General features: G+C 39.7%; 1 protein-coding gene and 1 long non-coding RNA gene across 2 annotated transcripts; both read left to right on the top strand.

The window, feature by feature from the left end:
• The first annotated feature begins 271 nt into the window (after positions 1 to 271).
• On the top strand, positions 272 to 15,807 carry LOC134324063 (zinc finger protein 420-like). The gene is made up of 10 exons (XM_063005714.1): positions 272 to 433; positions 2,583 to 2,703; positions 3,398 to 3,508; positions 4,527 to 4,798; positions 4,978 to 5,045; positions 5,914 to 6,104; positions 6,812 to 7,741; positions 13,079 to 13,146; positions 13,297 to 13,444; positions 14,377 to 15,807. Exons 1-10 carry the CDS (start codon positions 272 to 274, stop codon positions 15,372 to 15,374), a joined length of 3,069 nt encoding a protein of 1,022 aa, XP_062861784.1. The 3' UTR covers positions 15,375 to 15,807.
• LOC134324147 (uncharacterized) lies at positions 9,947 to 13,382 on the top strand. Its single transcript, XR_010014152.1, has 3 exons — positions 9,947 to 9,986; positions 13,079 to 13,146; positions 13,297 to 13,382. It is a non-coding gene; the product is annotated as an uncharacterized LOC134324147 (long non-coding RNA).
• Positions 15,808 to 17,110: the final 1,303 nt, after the last annotated feature.

Genomic DNA, 17,110 nt, shown 5'->3' with positions numbered 1-17,110 from the left:
AAATAAGGATTTATTACTAAACTTTTCTGCAGAGCTAGGATTTTGCAAATGAACAAAGAAAATAAATGATGTCGTATTTTCTAATAGCAGGATATTTTGTTATACTGCCACGTCATAAATATTCAACCCCTACATAATATTGCTGATCTAAAGATTGCATGATTAAACCATTGGGAAATCTTTAATGACCCTTAATTTGCTTCAGCTGTGATGTGTTATAGAAACACTACCTACCTACCTGAGATTCAAGTGTTTAAGGTGTGTTGCAACCATGGTGAAAACTGAGGAGCTGCTCACAAAAAAGGTCTATACATGTCTATACACACCAATGAGCCAAAACATCAGGACGACCCACCCAATGTGCTGTCAAAACAGCTATGACTCGCCAAGATATGGGCTCTACAAGACATCTGAAGGAGTCCAGTGGTATCAGGTACCTGGACATTACCACTGTTTGGTCTCTGCTTAAGAATGGTAACCAGATTTAGAAGTATGTGTAACTTGGCAATGGAAACAATTACTACATATAGGATCACGGATTAAATAAAAACATAATATAGCATAAGGTACCATGAAATGGGGGCTAAGTGGGTAGCACCGTCGCCTCACAGCAAGAAGGTCCTGGGTTCGATCCCCAGGTGAAGCGGTATGGAGTTTGCATGTTCTCCCCGTGTCTGCATGGGTTTACTTCCACAATCCAATGACATGCATGAACTGGAGACACTAAATTGTCCACGAATGTGTTTGATATTAAACCTGTGAACTGATGAACCTTGTGTAATGGGTAACTACTGATCCTGTCATGAATGTAACCAAAGTGTAAAACATGACGTTAAAATCGTAATAAACAAACAAACCATGAAAGAAGTGCTTGAACATAATCTTCAGATACACCAGTGCATCCATGTTGGCAGTTAGCTGTATAGCTGATTATTTAAGAACATAAAATAAAGTTTTTTGTCCAAACAAAACTGTAACATTTATATTTCTACAGCTTTTCAGGTGAACACATTGTGTATAAGTGAGTTATTACGGATCGGTAATTGTAAATAAATATTTTTATTGACTGTGTTGAATAATGTGGTTTATCTTAGAGAGTAAAACAACAATGGCTGTGATCCTGATGATAAATAAAAAGTGGAATACATTTTTTAATTAATAAAAAATAAACTGGGCGGCACAGTGGCTAAGTGGGTAGCACTGTCACCTCACAGCAAGAAGGTCCTGGGTTTGATCCCCAGGTCCTTTCTGTGTGGAGTTTGCATGTTCTCCCCGTGTCTGTGTGGGTTTCCTCCGGGAGCTCCGGGTTTCCTCCCACAGTCCAAAGACATGCAGTCAGGTTAAGTATAGGACAACACTGAATTGTCCTATAGGTAAATGTGTGTGTGTGTGTGTGTGTGTGTGTGCGCGCCCGTCCAGGTTGTTACTGTTCTGAGAATAAACGAATGAGTTAGAAATATATCAGAACTGCAGGTGGCGCTGATGTACATTACAGCTTCCTGGCCGCAATAACAGAAGAAGCAGTAGCTTCAGCTGATGAGGAGCTGACGGTTGGTAGGAATAATCTTTATTTATTATTTAATTATTTACCGCAACTGTGATATTATTTGTAGTTCTAGTAAATAAATGTTTTTGTAAGGATTTAAAATGATTACCTGTGCTTTTTAAACACGCATGTTGCATTAAAAGGCTAGCAAAAAAAGCTTGACTGACTTAACGTTCCAAATGGATTTATATTCCCTACCTAGTGCACTATATAATGTATTAGATAATGGATTTATGTACCCTACATAGTGCACTAGATAGTGTAGTAGATAATGAATTAATGTTTCCTATTCAGTGCACTAGATAGAGTTTTAAATAATGGATTCATTTTTCTTACATACATTTATGGGAAGTTAAAAGAACATTTCTGTCTATAAAACCAAAGTTTATTGTTTATTTACTAATGTAACTAATGTAAACATTTATTTTTATCTTCAGGAGAAATACTGGGGGCAAATACGTTTAAATGGAATTCTGTTTGTTTATAAATATCTTTAAGCCTTAGGAGGTAAAGTATGCTTTTTTTAATATATTTAATCTTTTTTTTTTTTTCATTTAATCATCATGGTCAGGGTCGCTGTGTGTCTGCTTTCCTTGCAGTCACAGGGCACAACGCTCTAACATGCTCTGGACAGGTGGCAAATCCATCTCGTCCAGCCCAACATAGCCAATCATGTCTAGCACTGCTGGGGATTCGAACCTGAATCCCATCAGTAGTGACCTAGTATAATTTACTGCTGCGCCACCTGCTCGGCCATAGAATATACATGACCTGTCCAAAACACAATCTTTTAAATGATCTAAAACATGCTCAGTACAGAGTGGAGAGCAGAATAGAAAATAGTTTACATGTCATTAACAGTGTTCCATATGACCTGGTGCCTACACCCTTCTATACCTGCTAGCTGATAATCTTTTTCAATGATCTGCTGAAGTTTATAAAGCCTTTATTGGGGTTAAATAATAAACTTTGCTTTCAACCTAAACTGTAAAGAACTGAAGTTCGTATAGTCTTTTTTTATGTTTTGTTTTTTAAGGACGTGAAGATGGAGACCTGTACCACTTCAGATGGAGAGACAAAAATCGTCCCTACGGACCAACGTGTGGATGATTTTCTGATGAAGCCTGTAAAAAAGGAAGAGCTTGAAGATTATATCTGTAAGATAAAATTGCATAAGATTCTGATTCTTAACACTATCAACCATAATTGTGTTTTTACATTTTGTTCTAAGCCCTGGTCATTTCTGAAACGTGCCATTTGCATTACTTGTCAAGTGTTTATGGTCAGGTGAAGACTGAAAGATTTCAATTAGTAATTTTGCCATAAATTTAGAATATAATTCATGCAGCTTCAAATTCAATTGAAGGACTAACTCAGGTACATCTACACAAAGTTTAATACATTAAATAAGAGTGATTCTTGATAATCTGCATTGTCTGGGAGGCGAGATTGAGATGATTTGGGCATGTGCAGAGGAGGGATGAGAGTTTTATGGGGAGAAGGGTATTTCTTTAAGGTTTATGGATGTGCTCAGCGAGGGCAGTCAGGTGGTTGGTGTGACAAATGAGGATGCTTAGGACAGAGCAAGATGAAGATGAATGATCTGCTCCGGCAATCCTTAACAGGAGCAGCCAGAAATTAAGGCAAAGCAAAACTGTTCATCATTACAAATCCTTTTAAAATAAGTAATTTGATTCATGAAATTGTGCTTATAAAATAAGGTATGACCAGGGCTTTAATAAACTAGGCTTAATTAGTGACTGAAACTGTTCCACATGAGTAAGACTTCCTCAAGTTTCAGTTTAGCATCTAACATTTTCTAATATTTATTTGTTTTATTTAAAACCTCAGGTGAAGAAACATCAACTTCTGTGAAACACTTGACAGCCTTGGACCAGCAGAACAAAAACCTCTCGAGAAAACCTGTAAAAGTGGAAGAACCTGAAGATGAAGATTACTTCTGTAAGAACACTGAGAGTATTACAGTTTAGTCTCTTATAATCACAATTAGGTTAGCCTGTAATTAAGGGAAGTAAAGTACATAGATACATGAGATAGATCTCTAAGCGGTAATCACAACCTTTAAAGTATCTTTAACTGTATCGGATATCATACACTGATCAGTCATAACATTAAAACCACCTCCTTGTTTCTACACTCACTGTCCATTTTATCAGCTCCACTTACCATATAGAAGCACTTTGTAGTTCTACAATTACTGACTGTAGTCCATCTGTTTCTCTGCATGAGACCCCCACAGAGCAGGTATTATTTAGGTGCTGGATCATTCTCAGCACTGCAGTGACACTGACATGGTGGTGGTGTGTTAGTGTGTGTTGTGCTGGTATGAGTGGATCAGACACAGCAGCACTGCTGGAGTTTTTAAACACCTCACTGTCACTGCTGGACTGAGAATACTCCACCAGCCAAATATATCCAGCCAACAGCGGCCCGTGGGCAGCAGCGTCCTGTGACCACTGATGAAGGTCTAGAAGATGACCGACTCAAACAGCAGCAATAGATGAGCGATCGTCTCTGACTTTACATCTACAAGGTGGACCAACTAGGTAGGAGTGTCTAATAGAGTGGACAGTGAGTGGACATGGTATTTAAAAACTCCAGCAGCGCTGCTGTGTCTGATCCACTCATACCAGCACAACACACACTAACACACCACCACCATGTCAGTGTCACTGCAGTGTTGAGAATGATCCACCACCCAAATAATACCTGCTCTGTGGGGGTCCTGTGGGGGTCCTGACCATTGAAGAACAGGGTGAAAGGGGGGTAACAAAGCATGTAGAGAAACAGATGGACTACAGTCAGTAATTGTAGAACTACAAAGTGCTTCTATATGGTAAGTGGAGCTGATAAAATGCACAGTGAGTGTAGAAACCAGGAGGTGGTTTTAATGTTATGGCTGATCGGTGTATATTTACGAACACCATTAATCTGTTTACTGTTGTTCATCCTCTTCCAGACTGTGGGGCTTGCAAATCTTTTTTCATTAGTGAGTGTGAGGTTCATGGTCCAGCATTCTTCGTTCCTGATACTTCCATTCCTAAGAGGGTTATGGACCGAGCCAGACAAACTCTTCCACCTGGTCTTGAGATTCGGGAGTCTGATATTCCTAACGCAGGTCTGGGAGTGTTCAATAAGGGGGAGACTGTTCCTGTTGGTGCACATTTCGGACCGTACGAGGGAGAACTGGTAGACGGAGAGGAAGCCGTGAACAGTGAATATTCTTGGCCGGTGAGTTCATTTTTATATAAATGTTTTTGTTTTAATCACATCTAACAAAGATGCAAGATTGCGGATCTGATGAAAACATCTAAGTTAAAGAACTAAACAATGGTAATAATATTATTCAGACAGGTTAAGGTGGTATCTGTAGAAAACTGTGAACTACATGTTGCCTTTTTATTAAACAGCTAAACAAGAGTGGTCAGCGTGAGGAATACATTGATGCCAAGAGAGAGACTCATGCTAACTGGATGAGGTGAGGAACACATCAGTAGTTAGTAGCGGAAACTCAGGTGCTTCTCCTGGAAAGACCTTGAAAAATTTGCTACATTAATCAAATAAAGTGTAAAATATAAGTACAAAAACACATAATACTAATAATATTAATAATAATACTAATCATAATAATACTACTAATAATTAAGCACTGCTTATATTTGTATTCAATTTTGTTCTTGTTCTTTTTGTTCAACTACTGGAGGCCAAAAATGTCCATCAGAATGAATAAAGTGTCTGTCTGTCCTGTCTGTCTTTCTGTCAGTCTTTCTGTCTTTCTTTTTTTTCTCTTGTCTGTTTTTGTTTGTTTGTCTTTTTTTCTTTCTGCTTGTCTTTCTTTCTTTGTCTGTCTGTCTGTCTGTCCTGTCTGTCTTTCTTTGTATGTCTGTCTGTCTGTCTTTCTTTGTTTGTCTGTCTTTCTTTCTTTGTGTCTGTCTGTCCTGTCTGTCTTTCTTTCTTTCTTTGTCTGTCTGTCTTTTTTCTTTCTGCCTGTCTTTCTTTGTCTGTCTGTCTTTCCTGTCTTTCTTTCTTTTTGTCTTTGTCTGTCCGTCTTTCTTTGTCTGTCTGTCTGTTCTTTCTTTCTTTTTTGTCTGTTATTCTTTGTTTGTCTGTCTGTCTCTTTTTCTTCCTGACTGTCTTTTTCTTTGTCTGTCTGTCTGTTTGTCTTTCTTTCTTTTTTTGTCTGTCCTTCCTTCCTTTCTTTCTTTTGGAAAAACACATTTGGGGACCACTGGTTTAAAGTTTTTGATGTCCCCCTGATACCACTGGCCCTCTTTACTACTTCTTTTACTCCCCGGGCCAAACAATTGTTCTCTTTAACACTTTGCTGCATTTCTTTCTTATATCAGGTACGTAAACTGTGCCCGTACTGATGAGGAGTGTAATCTAGTGGTGTATCAGTATCAGGGAGGAATTCTCTACAGCTGCTGTCGACAGATAAAACCCGGACAGGAGCTCTTGGTGTGGTACGAGGAGTCGTATGCCAAGAATTTTGGCGACACATTCGAGTCACTTTGGAAGAAAAAGTCCTCAGCAGAAGGTAATCGTTTAACCATTGTCATTTTATTAAACTGAATTTTGTTAAAAATGGTAGCCTAGTGGACAGTGTTAGCCTATTTGATAGAGCTGTGGGTTTACAACTGGAAAACTCTCGGGTCCAGAGTTGCTGTACTATGTCTGAGCCCAAAGAAGCTGAGAGATGCGCTGTGGCAGTTGTAGCCTAGTGGTTAAGGTACTGGACTAGCAAGCTGAAGGTCGCTGGTTCAAACCCCACCACTGCCAGGTTGCTCCCGTTGGGCCCTTGGGCAAGGCCCTTAACACTGAATTGCTTAGACTGTATAATGTAAGTTGCTTTGGGGGAAAAGCAGCTGCTACATTTACAGCATTTAGCAGATGCTTTTATTCAAAGCGACTTACAGTACCGTGACAGTATACTGTCTTAGAAGTTGAGGGTTAAGGGCCTTGCTCGAGGGCCCAACAGTGGCAACCTGGCAGTGGTGGGGCTTGAACCGGTGACCTTTCGATTACTAGTCCAGTACCTTAACCATTGAGCTACAACTGTCTGCTAAATGTCAAAACTGTAAAATGTAAATGTCAAATGTCACAGGAGTGTCCATTATGCTTTACTTTACCTCTGGCCACCCCAAATTCACTTTTTGATAATTCTATTTCAAACTAAGTATAAAAAATAATTCTATACAATAGAAAAGTCTCTAATAACTTTTTTTTGCATCTTTTCTGCTCTAGAAATGAAAAGCTTCTCCTGCTCCATGTGTGTCTTCTCTTACACATCTCAAGTTTACCTCCACAAGCACATCAAGACCTCCCACCGCCAGGAATATTTACGAATGCTGAAATCAGGAGAGATTAAATATGAGGATGTGATGCCCAACAGTAGCTTCCGTTATCCTCGAGTATCTCCTGGTTCTCTCAGCGGCTACTTCTGCTCCGAGTGCGGAGAGAGTTTCCCTGACGCGAATCGTCTCAAATCGCATCGGCGCGTTCATTTAGGAGAGAAACCGTTTCAGTGCTCGCTGTGTGGAAAGAGATTCACTGAGAAGGGTTGTCTCAAACAGCACCAAGTGACCCACTTGGAAGAAAAGCCGTATTATTGCTCTCAGTGTGGGAAACGTTTCAATTATAAAGGAGACCTTGTAACGCACCAGCTCATTCACACTGGAGAGAAGCCGTATCGGTGCTCGGAGTGCGGGAAGAGTTTTTTGCGAAAGATTTATCTGGAATTGCACCAGCGCACTCACACAAGAACGAAACCTTACCGCTGTGCGCAGTGCGAGAAAAGTTTTACCTTCCAGAGTGCTTTACAGCGACACCAGCTTGTTCACCTCAGGAAGAAGCCGTACTCCTGCTCGGAGTGTGGAAAGACGTTCTTATACCCTAATCATCTGAAACAACACCAGCGCAATCACACAGGCGAAAGGCCCTATCGCTGCCCGCAGTGTGGGAAGGATTTCGCTTTACAGTGTAATCTCAAACAACACCTGCGCATTCACACAGGAGAGAAACCGTACCGCTGCGCACAGTGCGGGAGGAGCTTCACCCAGAGAGCTACTCTCCGGAGCCACCTGCGCACTCACACAGGAGAGAAACCCCATCAGTGCTCACAGTGCGGGAGAAGTTTTGCTTTGAAGGGGACTCTCAAAGAACACCAGCGCGTTCACACAAAAAACTAACTGTATCACTGCTGTTATTGTAAATAAATTTATTAATTCAAGAACATTTCGGACATTGTGCTCTCTGAATGTCTCAGTAGGTGTTTAATGAAGAACCACCATGTTTGTTAATATGGAATTGTCAGGTTAGGGAACATCGCGGTAGAGTGTATCGTTACATCCCTAGTAGCTTGTATATCAAAGTTATGCCTTAATGTAATAAAATTCTCTGTGCCATCTGAATTAGACAATTGGTTTATGTTCCCAACATAGTGCTCTAGGTAGCGTAATACATAACGGATTTATGTTCCCTACATAGTTCACTAGGTAGAATATTAGATAATAGATTTACGTTCACTACATAGTGCACTATAGTATATTAGATAACGCATTTATGTTCCCTACATAGTGCACTAGATAGTGTATTATAATGCATTTATGTTCCCTACATAGTGCACTAGATAGTGTATTATAATGCATTTATGTTCCCTACATAGTGCACTAGATAGTGTATTATAATGAATTTATGTTTCCTATATAGTGTAATAGATAACGCATTTATGTTCCCTACATAGTGCACTAGATAGTGTATTATAATGGATTTATGTTTCCTATATAGTGTAATAGATAGTGTATTATAATGGATTTATGTTCCCTACATAGTGCACTAGATAGTGTATTATAATGGATTTATGTTTCCTATATAGTGTAATAGATAACGGATTAATGTTCCCTACATAGTGCACTAGATAGTTTTTGATGTTTAGATGTATTTGTGATAATGAAACAAGTGTATAGTGTGTTCTTTTGATATCTGTAATTGTTTTTCATATTTTTATGTCGATTAATTTATATTTTTGATTATTTTTAGATGTTAGAATGGTACATTTTAGTTTAGTTTCATTTAGGGACCATTAAAACTTGACAGTTTTTTTTATCTGCTCTAATTTAACTATTTGCTTGGGCTAGATGGCATAGAGAATTTTATTATATTAAGGCATAACTTTGATATACTAGCTACTAGGGATGTAACGATACACTCTACCGCGATGCGATTCACAATGCTGGGTTTACTATATAATTATAATTTTTAAACAAAATGAAATTGAAGACAAATTATGACAAAGTTTCCTTTTATTATTTCTTTTAAAAAAAATAAAATCTTTTATTTATCTAAATAATGAATGTCCTTTTATTTCTGAGGTAGGTACAGACTATGCAAAACAATGCGGCACATTTCCCCTTTTTGTGTAAAAAAAAAAAACTGAAATGAAATAAATCCCACATTATATAAATAAATGAATAATACAAAATTAAAAAAGTACCCTCACATAAATAAATCTGGCTGGAAAATTCCGAACCTGGCAACCCTGTAGTTACGTCAAACAGGCGAGTTGAATAGCGCCAGCGCCCTCTGCTGTTTAAAGTGAATATTGATTCATTTTACATGTAAACATGTGAATCGATTTTTAACTGTCTTGTGGGGCATCGTTACATCCCTACAAGCTACTAAAGGATGTGAATCAGCTGTTAGGTATAAAAAAAACAATAAAATCTTTCCTCCATCATCTTTAAACAGATGGGCTGGTTAACTATTTCATTATTGATGAATAAGATGCCGAGGGCGGCACGATGGCTCGGTGGGTAGCACTGTCGCCAAGGTTCTGGGTTCAATCCACAGGTGGAGCGGTCCGGGTCCTTTTTGTGTGGAGTTTGCATGTTCTCCCCGTGTCTGTGTGGGTTTCCTCCCACAGTCCAAAGACGTGCAAGTTTGGTGAATTGGAGACACTAAATTGTCCACGACTGTTTGACATTAAAACTTGAACTGATGAATCTTGTGTAACGATTAACTAAAGTGAGTAAAACATGACGTTAAAATCCTAATAAATAAAATTTTTCATACTGAGCTAAAGTCCCATCTTTTCTCTCTTCTCTGTGTGTTTCCTTTTAAGGGCCTTCAGGTCTTCCTGGTTATTCATTGTTCTTTCACCAATCTTGAATCTTTGAAAACCTTGATCATTTTCATCCAGTCCTGCTTCTCCCATAATATTTTTAGCGTCCAGATTTAACAGGAATGGCGAGAGAATGCAGCTTTATCGAACTGTTTTTGATCATGTAGAACCAGTCTGTCCATTTTTTGGTCATGACTGTGGTTTGTTGGTTATTCGATCCTGTAGGAGGCGCTAATGTATTTACACAAGCTGCTTGAAAACCACAAAGAAGCAGCACCGGATGATGATGAGGAGCTAATGGTGTGTAGATTACATTTCTCTTTATTATCACCGGCAGTTGGATTTGATAGATTTACAATTAAAGATGGTTATTGTGAGAATTTGAGCTGCTCTGCTTTAAACACGGAGCTGCTAACTGAGCTACATAGCTAACCGTTAGCGTCACAAATACATTAATGTGTACTACATAGTTCACTAGATATTGTGAAAGATAATAGATTTATGTTCCCTACATAGTGCAATAGATAGTGTATTAGATAATTGGTTTTTATTCCCAACATAGTGCTCTAGGTAGCGTATTAGTTAACCGATTTATGTTCCCTACATAGTGCACTAGATTGTATATCAGAGAACGGATTTATGTTCCCTACATAGTGCACTAGAAAGTATAATTAGACAACGGATTTACGTTCCCTTCATAGTGCATTAGACTGTATATTAGATAATTATTTATGTTCCTTACTTAGTGCACTAGATAGTGTATTAGATAATTATTTATGTTTCCTACATAGTGCACTAGATAGAATATTAGATAATGATTAATGTTCCCTACACAGTGCACTAGAGAGTGTATTACATAATAGATTTACATTCCCTACTTAGTGCACTAGGTAGTGTATTAGATAACGGATTTATGTACCCTACGTAGTGTGCTAGATAGCGTATTAGTTAACAGATTTATGTTTCCTACATAAGGCACTAGTTTGTATATTAGATAACAGATTTATGTACCCTACGTAGTGTGCTAGATAGTGTATTAGATAATGAATTTATGTTTCCTACATAGTCCACTAGCTAGCGTATTAGTTAACAGATTTATGTTTCCTACATAAGGCACTAGTTTGTATATTAGTTAGCGGATTTATCTTCCCTACATAGTGCACTGGATACTGTAAAAGACAATAGATTTATGTTCCCTACACAGTGCACTAGATTGTATATTAGATAATGGATTTATGTTCCCTACATAGTGCACTAGATAGTTTGTTAGATAACTCATTAATTTTCCCCACATAGTGCACTAGATTGTATATTAGATAACAGATTTACGTTCCCTACATAGTGCACTAGATTGTATATTAGATGATAATTTATGTTCCCTACATAGTGCACTAGGTAGTGTATTAGATAAGGAATTTATGTTCCCTACATAGTGCCCTAGATTGTATATTAGATAACAGATTTACGTTCCCTACATAGTGCACTAGATTGTATATTAGATGATAATTTATGTTCCCTACATAGTGCACTAGGTAGTGTATTAGATAAGGGATTTATGTTCCCTACATAGTGCCCTAGATTGTATATTAGATAACAGATTTCTGTTCCCTACATAGTGCACTAGGTAGTTTTTAATGTACAGTGTATCACAAAAGTGAGTACACCCCTCACATTTCTGCAGATATTTAAGTATATCTTTTCATGGGACAACACTGACAAAATGACACTTTGACACAATGAAAAGTAGTCTGTGTGCAGCTTATATAACAGTGTAAATTTATTCTTCCCTCAAAATAACTCAATATACAGCCATTAATGTCTAAACCACCGGCAACAAAAGTGAGTACACCCCTAAGAGACTACACCCCTAAATGTCCAAATTGAGCACTGCTTGTCATTTTCCCTCCAAAATGTCATGTGATTTGTTAGTGTTACTAGGTCTCAGGTGTGCATAGGGAGCAGTTGTGTTCAATTTAGTAGTACAGCTCTCACACTCTCTCATACTGGTCACTGAAAGTTCCAACATGGCACCTCATGGCAAAGAACTCTCTGAGGATCTTAAAAGACGAATTGTTGCGCTACATGAAGATGGCCAAGGCTACAAGAAGATTGCCAACACCCTGAAACTGAGCTGCAGCACAGTGGCCAAGATCATCCAGCGTTTTAAAAGAGCAGGGTCCACTCAGAAGAGACCTCGCGTTGGTCGTCCAAGGAAGCCGAGTGCACGTGCTCAGCGTCACATCCAACTGCTGTCTTTGAAAGATAGGCGCAGGAGTGCTGTCAGCATTGCTGCAGAGATTGAAAAGGTGGGGGGTCAGCCTGTCAGTGCTCAGACCATACGCCGCACACTACATCAAATTGGTCTGCATGGCTGTCACCCCAGAAGGAAGCCTCTTCTGAAGTCTCTACACAAAAAAGCCCGCAAACAGTTTGCTGAAGACATGTCAACAAAGGACATGGATTACTGGAACCATGTCCTATGGTCTGATGAGACCAAGATTAATTTGTTTGGTTCAGATGGTCTCAAGCATGTGTGGCGGCAATCAGGTGAGGAGTACAAAGATAAGTGTGTCATGCCTACAATCAAGCATGGTGGTGGGAATGCCATGGTCTGGGGCTGCATGAGTGCAGCAGGTGTTGGGGAGTTAAATTTCATTGAGGGACACATGAACTCCAATATGTACTGTGAAATACTGAAGCAGAGCATGATCCCCTCCCTCCGGAAACTGGGTCGCAGGGCAGTGTTCCAGCATGATAATGACCCCAAACACACCTCTAAGACGACCACTGCTTTATTGAAGAGGCTGAGGGTAAAGGTGATGGACTGGCCAAGCATGTCTCCAGACCTAAACCCAATAGAACATCTTTAGGGCATCCTCAAGCGGAAGGTGAAGGAGCGCAAAGTCTCGAATATCCGCCAGCTCCGTGATGTCGTCATGGAGGAGTGAAAAAGCATTCCAGTGGCAACCTGTGAAGCTCTGGTAAACTCCATGCCCAGGAGAGTTAAGGCAGTTCTGGGAAATAATGGTGGCCACACAAAATATTGACACTTCAGGAACTTTCACTAAGGGGTGTACTCACTTTTGTTGCTGGTGGTTTAGACATTAATGGCTGTATATTGAGTTATTTTGAGGGAAGAATAAATTTACACTGTTATATAAGCTGCACACAGACTACTTTTCATTGTGTCAAAGTGTCATTTTGTCAGTGTTGTCCCATGAAAAGATATACTTAAATATCTGCAGAAATGTGAGGGGTGTACTCACTTTTGTGATACACTGTATGTGTGATAATGAAACAAGTGTATCGCACTGTATATTGTGTACTTGTGATATCTGTGATTGTTTTTCATATTTTCACATCGATTCATTTATATTTTTGATTATTTTTAGATGTTAGAATGGAATCAGCAGGGAGCAGAAAACCTGATGTACAGAATCCTGATGCTGATCGCTCACAGGTGAAGATTCATGATGTACAATAACAGAATCTCATCTTCATGCCATTAGTCATTATTAATTCACTTAAAGCGCTTTATAGCACTTGAACAGCCTAACTTAACCAGAAGGAAAATACTTAACAAACACTTTCTATTGTTATTTCTCATTAGCTTTGTGAACAACATGTAAAAACAGAGATGTTTACAGACTCGGGTGGACAAACATTAAACCCTGTGGAGCACATCAACCCTGTGGATCAACAGAATGGAGCAGAATTCCTAAAGAAGCGTCCAAAAGAAGAAGATGCAGAGACCCTCAGTAAGATAAAAGTGCATTAGAGTATTGTTTAATAAAACCTCACTTGTAGTAGGACTTTTTTGTAACTTAGATTTCACTGCGATAGTTATTTGAATGTAAAAGAATTAAGAACTATTAGAAATTCAGTTTCTGTTTAACTTCTAGTGACTGCAGGTGATGATGTGAAGCACCCTGAATACTCCATCTAAAACATCAACATAAAACCAGATGCATCCAGTAACACAAACACCCTGATCACATAAAATACATTAAATACACCCATCAGCTCCACTTACCATATAGAAGCACTTTGTAGTTCTACAATTACTGACTGTAGTCCATCTGTTTCTCTGCATGCTTTGTTAGCCCCCTTTCATGCTGTTCTTCAATGGTCAGGACCCCCACAGAGCAGGTATTATTTAGGTGGTGGATCATTCTCAGCACTGCAGTGACACTGACATGGTGGTGGTGTGTTAGTGTGTGTTGTGCTGGTATGAGTGGATCAGACACAGCAGCGCTGCTGGAGTTTTTAAACACCTCACTGTCACTGCTGGACTAAGAATAGTCCACCAACCAAAAATATCGAGCCGGCAGCGTCCTGTGACCACTGATGAAGGTCTAGAAGATGACCGACTCAAACAGCAGCAATAGATGAGCGATCGTCTCTGACTTTACATCTACAAGGTGGAGCGACTAGGTAGGAGTGTCTAATAGAGTGGACAGTGAGTGGACACGGTGTTTAAAAACTCCAGCAGCGCTGCTGTGTCTGATTCACTCATACCAGCACAGCACACACTAACACACCACCACCATGTCAGTGTCACTGCAGTGCTGAGAATCATCCACCACCTAAATAATACCTGCTCTGTGGTGGTCCTGTCTATTATTATTATAAAAGTTTATGCACTGAACAATAATCCAACCGTAACGGGTTTGTTTTAATTTTGTTGCAGTTTCCGTCTCTTCCGCTCCAGACACGAAAAGCTTCTCCTGCTCCATGTGTGTGTTCTCCTACACATCTCAAATGTACCTCCACAGTCACATCAGGAGTCAGCACCACAGGGAATATTTAAGACTGCTGAAATCAGGAGAGATTAAATATGAGAATCTGATGCCCACCAGTAGCTCCTGTGGTCAGCAAACATCTTCTGTACCTCTGTGTCGTGACCCGTCTCCCGGACCCCTGCAGAACAAGTACTACAGCTGCTCAGAGTGTGGGAAGAATTTTACTGCATCGAGTATACTCGAAGCACACCAGCGTATTCACACTGAAGTTAAGCCACATCACTGCCTACAGTGTGGAAAGAGTTTTGCCCAACTGGGAAGTCTAAAACAGCACCAGCGCATTCACACCAAAGACAAGTCGTATCAGTGCGCACAGTGCGGAAGAGGTTTTACCCAGGAGAGCTCTCTCCTAAGTCACCGGCGCATTCACACCCGAGACAGACCGTATCACTGCTCACAGTGTGGGAAGAGTTTTACACAACAGGGTAATTTTCTACGACACCAGCGCATTCACACCGAAGACAAGCCGTTTCCCTGCACTGTGTGCGGGAAGGGTTTCGCCCAAGAGAGTTCTCTTTTGAGTCACCGGCGCGTTCATACCCGAGAGAAGTCGCATCAGTGCCCGCAGTGTGGACGGGGTTTTACGCAAAAGTGCAATCTACGGCGGCACCGTCGCATTCACACCGGAGAGAAACCGTTTCGCTGCTCGCGGTGCGGAAAGAGTTTCGCTCAAGAAAGTACATTCCGGAATCACCAGCGCATTCACACGGGAGAAAAGCCTTATCACTGTGCACAGTGTGGGAAGAGTTTTAGTCTGAGGGGTAATCTCAGACAACACCAGCGCATTCACACTGGAGAGAAACCGTATCACTGCGTTCAGTGTGGGACGAGTTTTACTTACCATTATAGGCTCAAAATACACCAGTGCATTAGGACAGGAGAGTAATCGTATCACTGCTCAGTGTGAGTGGTAGCTCAGGGGGAAAGGTACTGAACTAGTGATCGTAAGGTCGCTGGTTCAAGCCTCACCTTCATTGCTTGAACTGTATTGGTTATGATTGTTAGTCACTTTGGATGTAGACATCTGCTAAATACCATAAATGTAAAAAAAAAATAAGTATTGAACTAAACAAAACTTCTGAACTTGCTGAACTGAAACAATAATATTTATTTATAGATGGACGGACGGACGGACAGATAGACATTTGTACGATTCAGTGCTTTACTCAATTCAGATATTTTTGTGTTTAGTGTGTTTATTCAATTAATTTTTTTTTCATATATTTTACGTTTAGTGTTTATTTAATGTCTATTGCTGCACCATGGGTCTGAGAGTAATCCTCTGTATGTCCTGTACATATTGCAGTATTCACAATAAAGCAGACTTTGACTTTGATGTCTTTTCCAACGTGTTAGACTTGTTCTCCGCCTTTGGCCCAATGAATCAGTCCCACTGCAACCCTGATCAGGATGAAATGGTGGTTAAACAGACAACAACAAACAAACACATGCATTTCATCAACATTAATAAACACACCAGAAGATGCCACTATGATGAAAATCCAAGACTTCTGAAATCAGGAGAAATGAAAAACAGTCGGTTGATACCTAAAAGAAGGTCCAAGCGTCATCAAACAACCTCTGCAGCTGTCTGTGGTGACAGCTCTCCTGGACCAAAGAAGGAAGAAGGATCCTCTAGAGGATCTTGTCATTTCCAACACCAGCACATTAGTACTGAAGACAAGCTGCATCACTGTTTGCAGTGTAGAAAGAGTTTTAGTCAGCTGGCTGCTTTTAAATGACACCAGCGTTTTCATTCAGTAAATGAAGTTGTATTACTGCTCGCAGTGTGGAAAGAGATTAAAAAAATAAAAAATAGGCCAACCACTTCTTACACCAGCGCATTCACACAGGACAAAAGCTTTATTGCTGTTCCCAGTGTGGTAGGAGCTTTACTCAACAGGGAAATCTAATATAGGGAATATAATACAGGGAAGTCCTGTCAACTAACAGTTTTTCAATATGATGAGAAGATCAAAAATGTGTTCCCAGCTGAGGGCTTCTACCTCTAACAACCTCTTAACACACAAGCGTCAGCAAGAGTTGAGAAGAGAAGCCCCGAACCTTCCAGGCAGGGGTTTAAATCTTCTTAACCACACCCATAGTCCAATTGTCCGTTCTTTCAGCATCCTTCTCTCTCATCCCAGATTCTCATCCTTGACTGCTCTTGTTTACATCTTAGACGGACTTTCTCTAATCTAATGCCGACTTATCAACTTTATCGGACTCCCTTCATTCTTATAAGTACATTCTGACCTAGTACATCAAGTGCCTCTCAGCTGAGAATGATTTATCATAACAATTTTAATAAAGAAATCACCCAAGTGAAGAGCTGTACCCCCACCTTTGATAGCAGTTGTTCAAGGCCTCACAGTCCATATAAATGATACAAGGAATGTAAATAACAAAACCATTTTAAATCACAGTTATATTTATAAAACCTGGTGTAATAAAAGCTACACAGAGTTTAATCTTTGCCTACTGTCACTGTGTGAAGTTTGGTATGTTCTCTGAAAGGGGTGAAGGAGTCGACTGATTATTAATTAATTAATTGGTGCAGTTTGGGAATTTAAAAAAATCCTTGTCTTATAAAGACGCTCCAAATCTTTACTGATACCTGGA

This window comes from Trichomycterus rosablanca, chromosome 12 (assembly GCF_030014385.1).
Source record: "Trichomycterus rosablanca isolate fTriRos1 chromosome 12, fTriRos1.hap1, whole genome shotgun sequence".
NCBI lineage: Eukaryota > Metazoa > Chordata > Actinopteri > Siluriformes > Trichomycteridae > Trichomycterus > Trichomycterus rosablanca.
Note: the sequence above shows the minus strand (reverse complement) of the source record. Positions and strands in the feature narration are given on the sequence as shown.

Excerpts from the sequence above, each read along its gene's own strand:
- LOC134324063 (XM_063005714.1), top strand. The coding sequence starts at position 272 with ATGGTGAAAACTGAGGAGCTGCTCACAAAAAAGGTCTATACATGTCTA. Across the intron at positions 434-2,582 it reads AAGGAGTCCAGTGGTATCAG|GACGTGAAGATGGAGACCTG; the intron begins GTACCTGGACAT and ends TTGTTTTTTAAG. Across the intron at positions 2,704-3,397 it reads AGAGCTTGAAGATTATATCT|GTGAAGAAACATCAACTTCT; the intron begins GTAAGATAAAAT and ends TTAAAACCTCAG.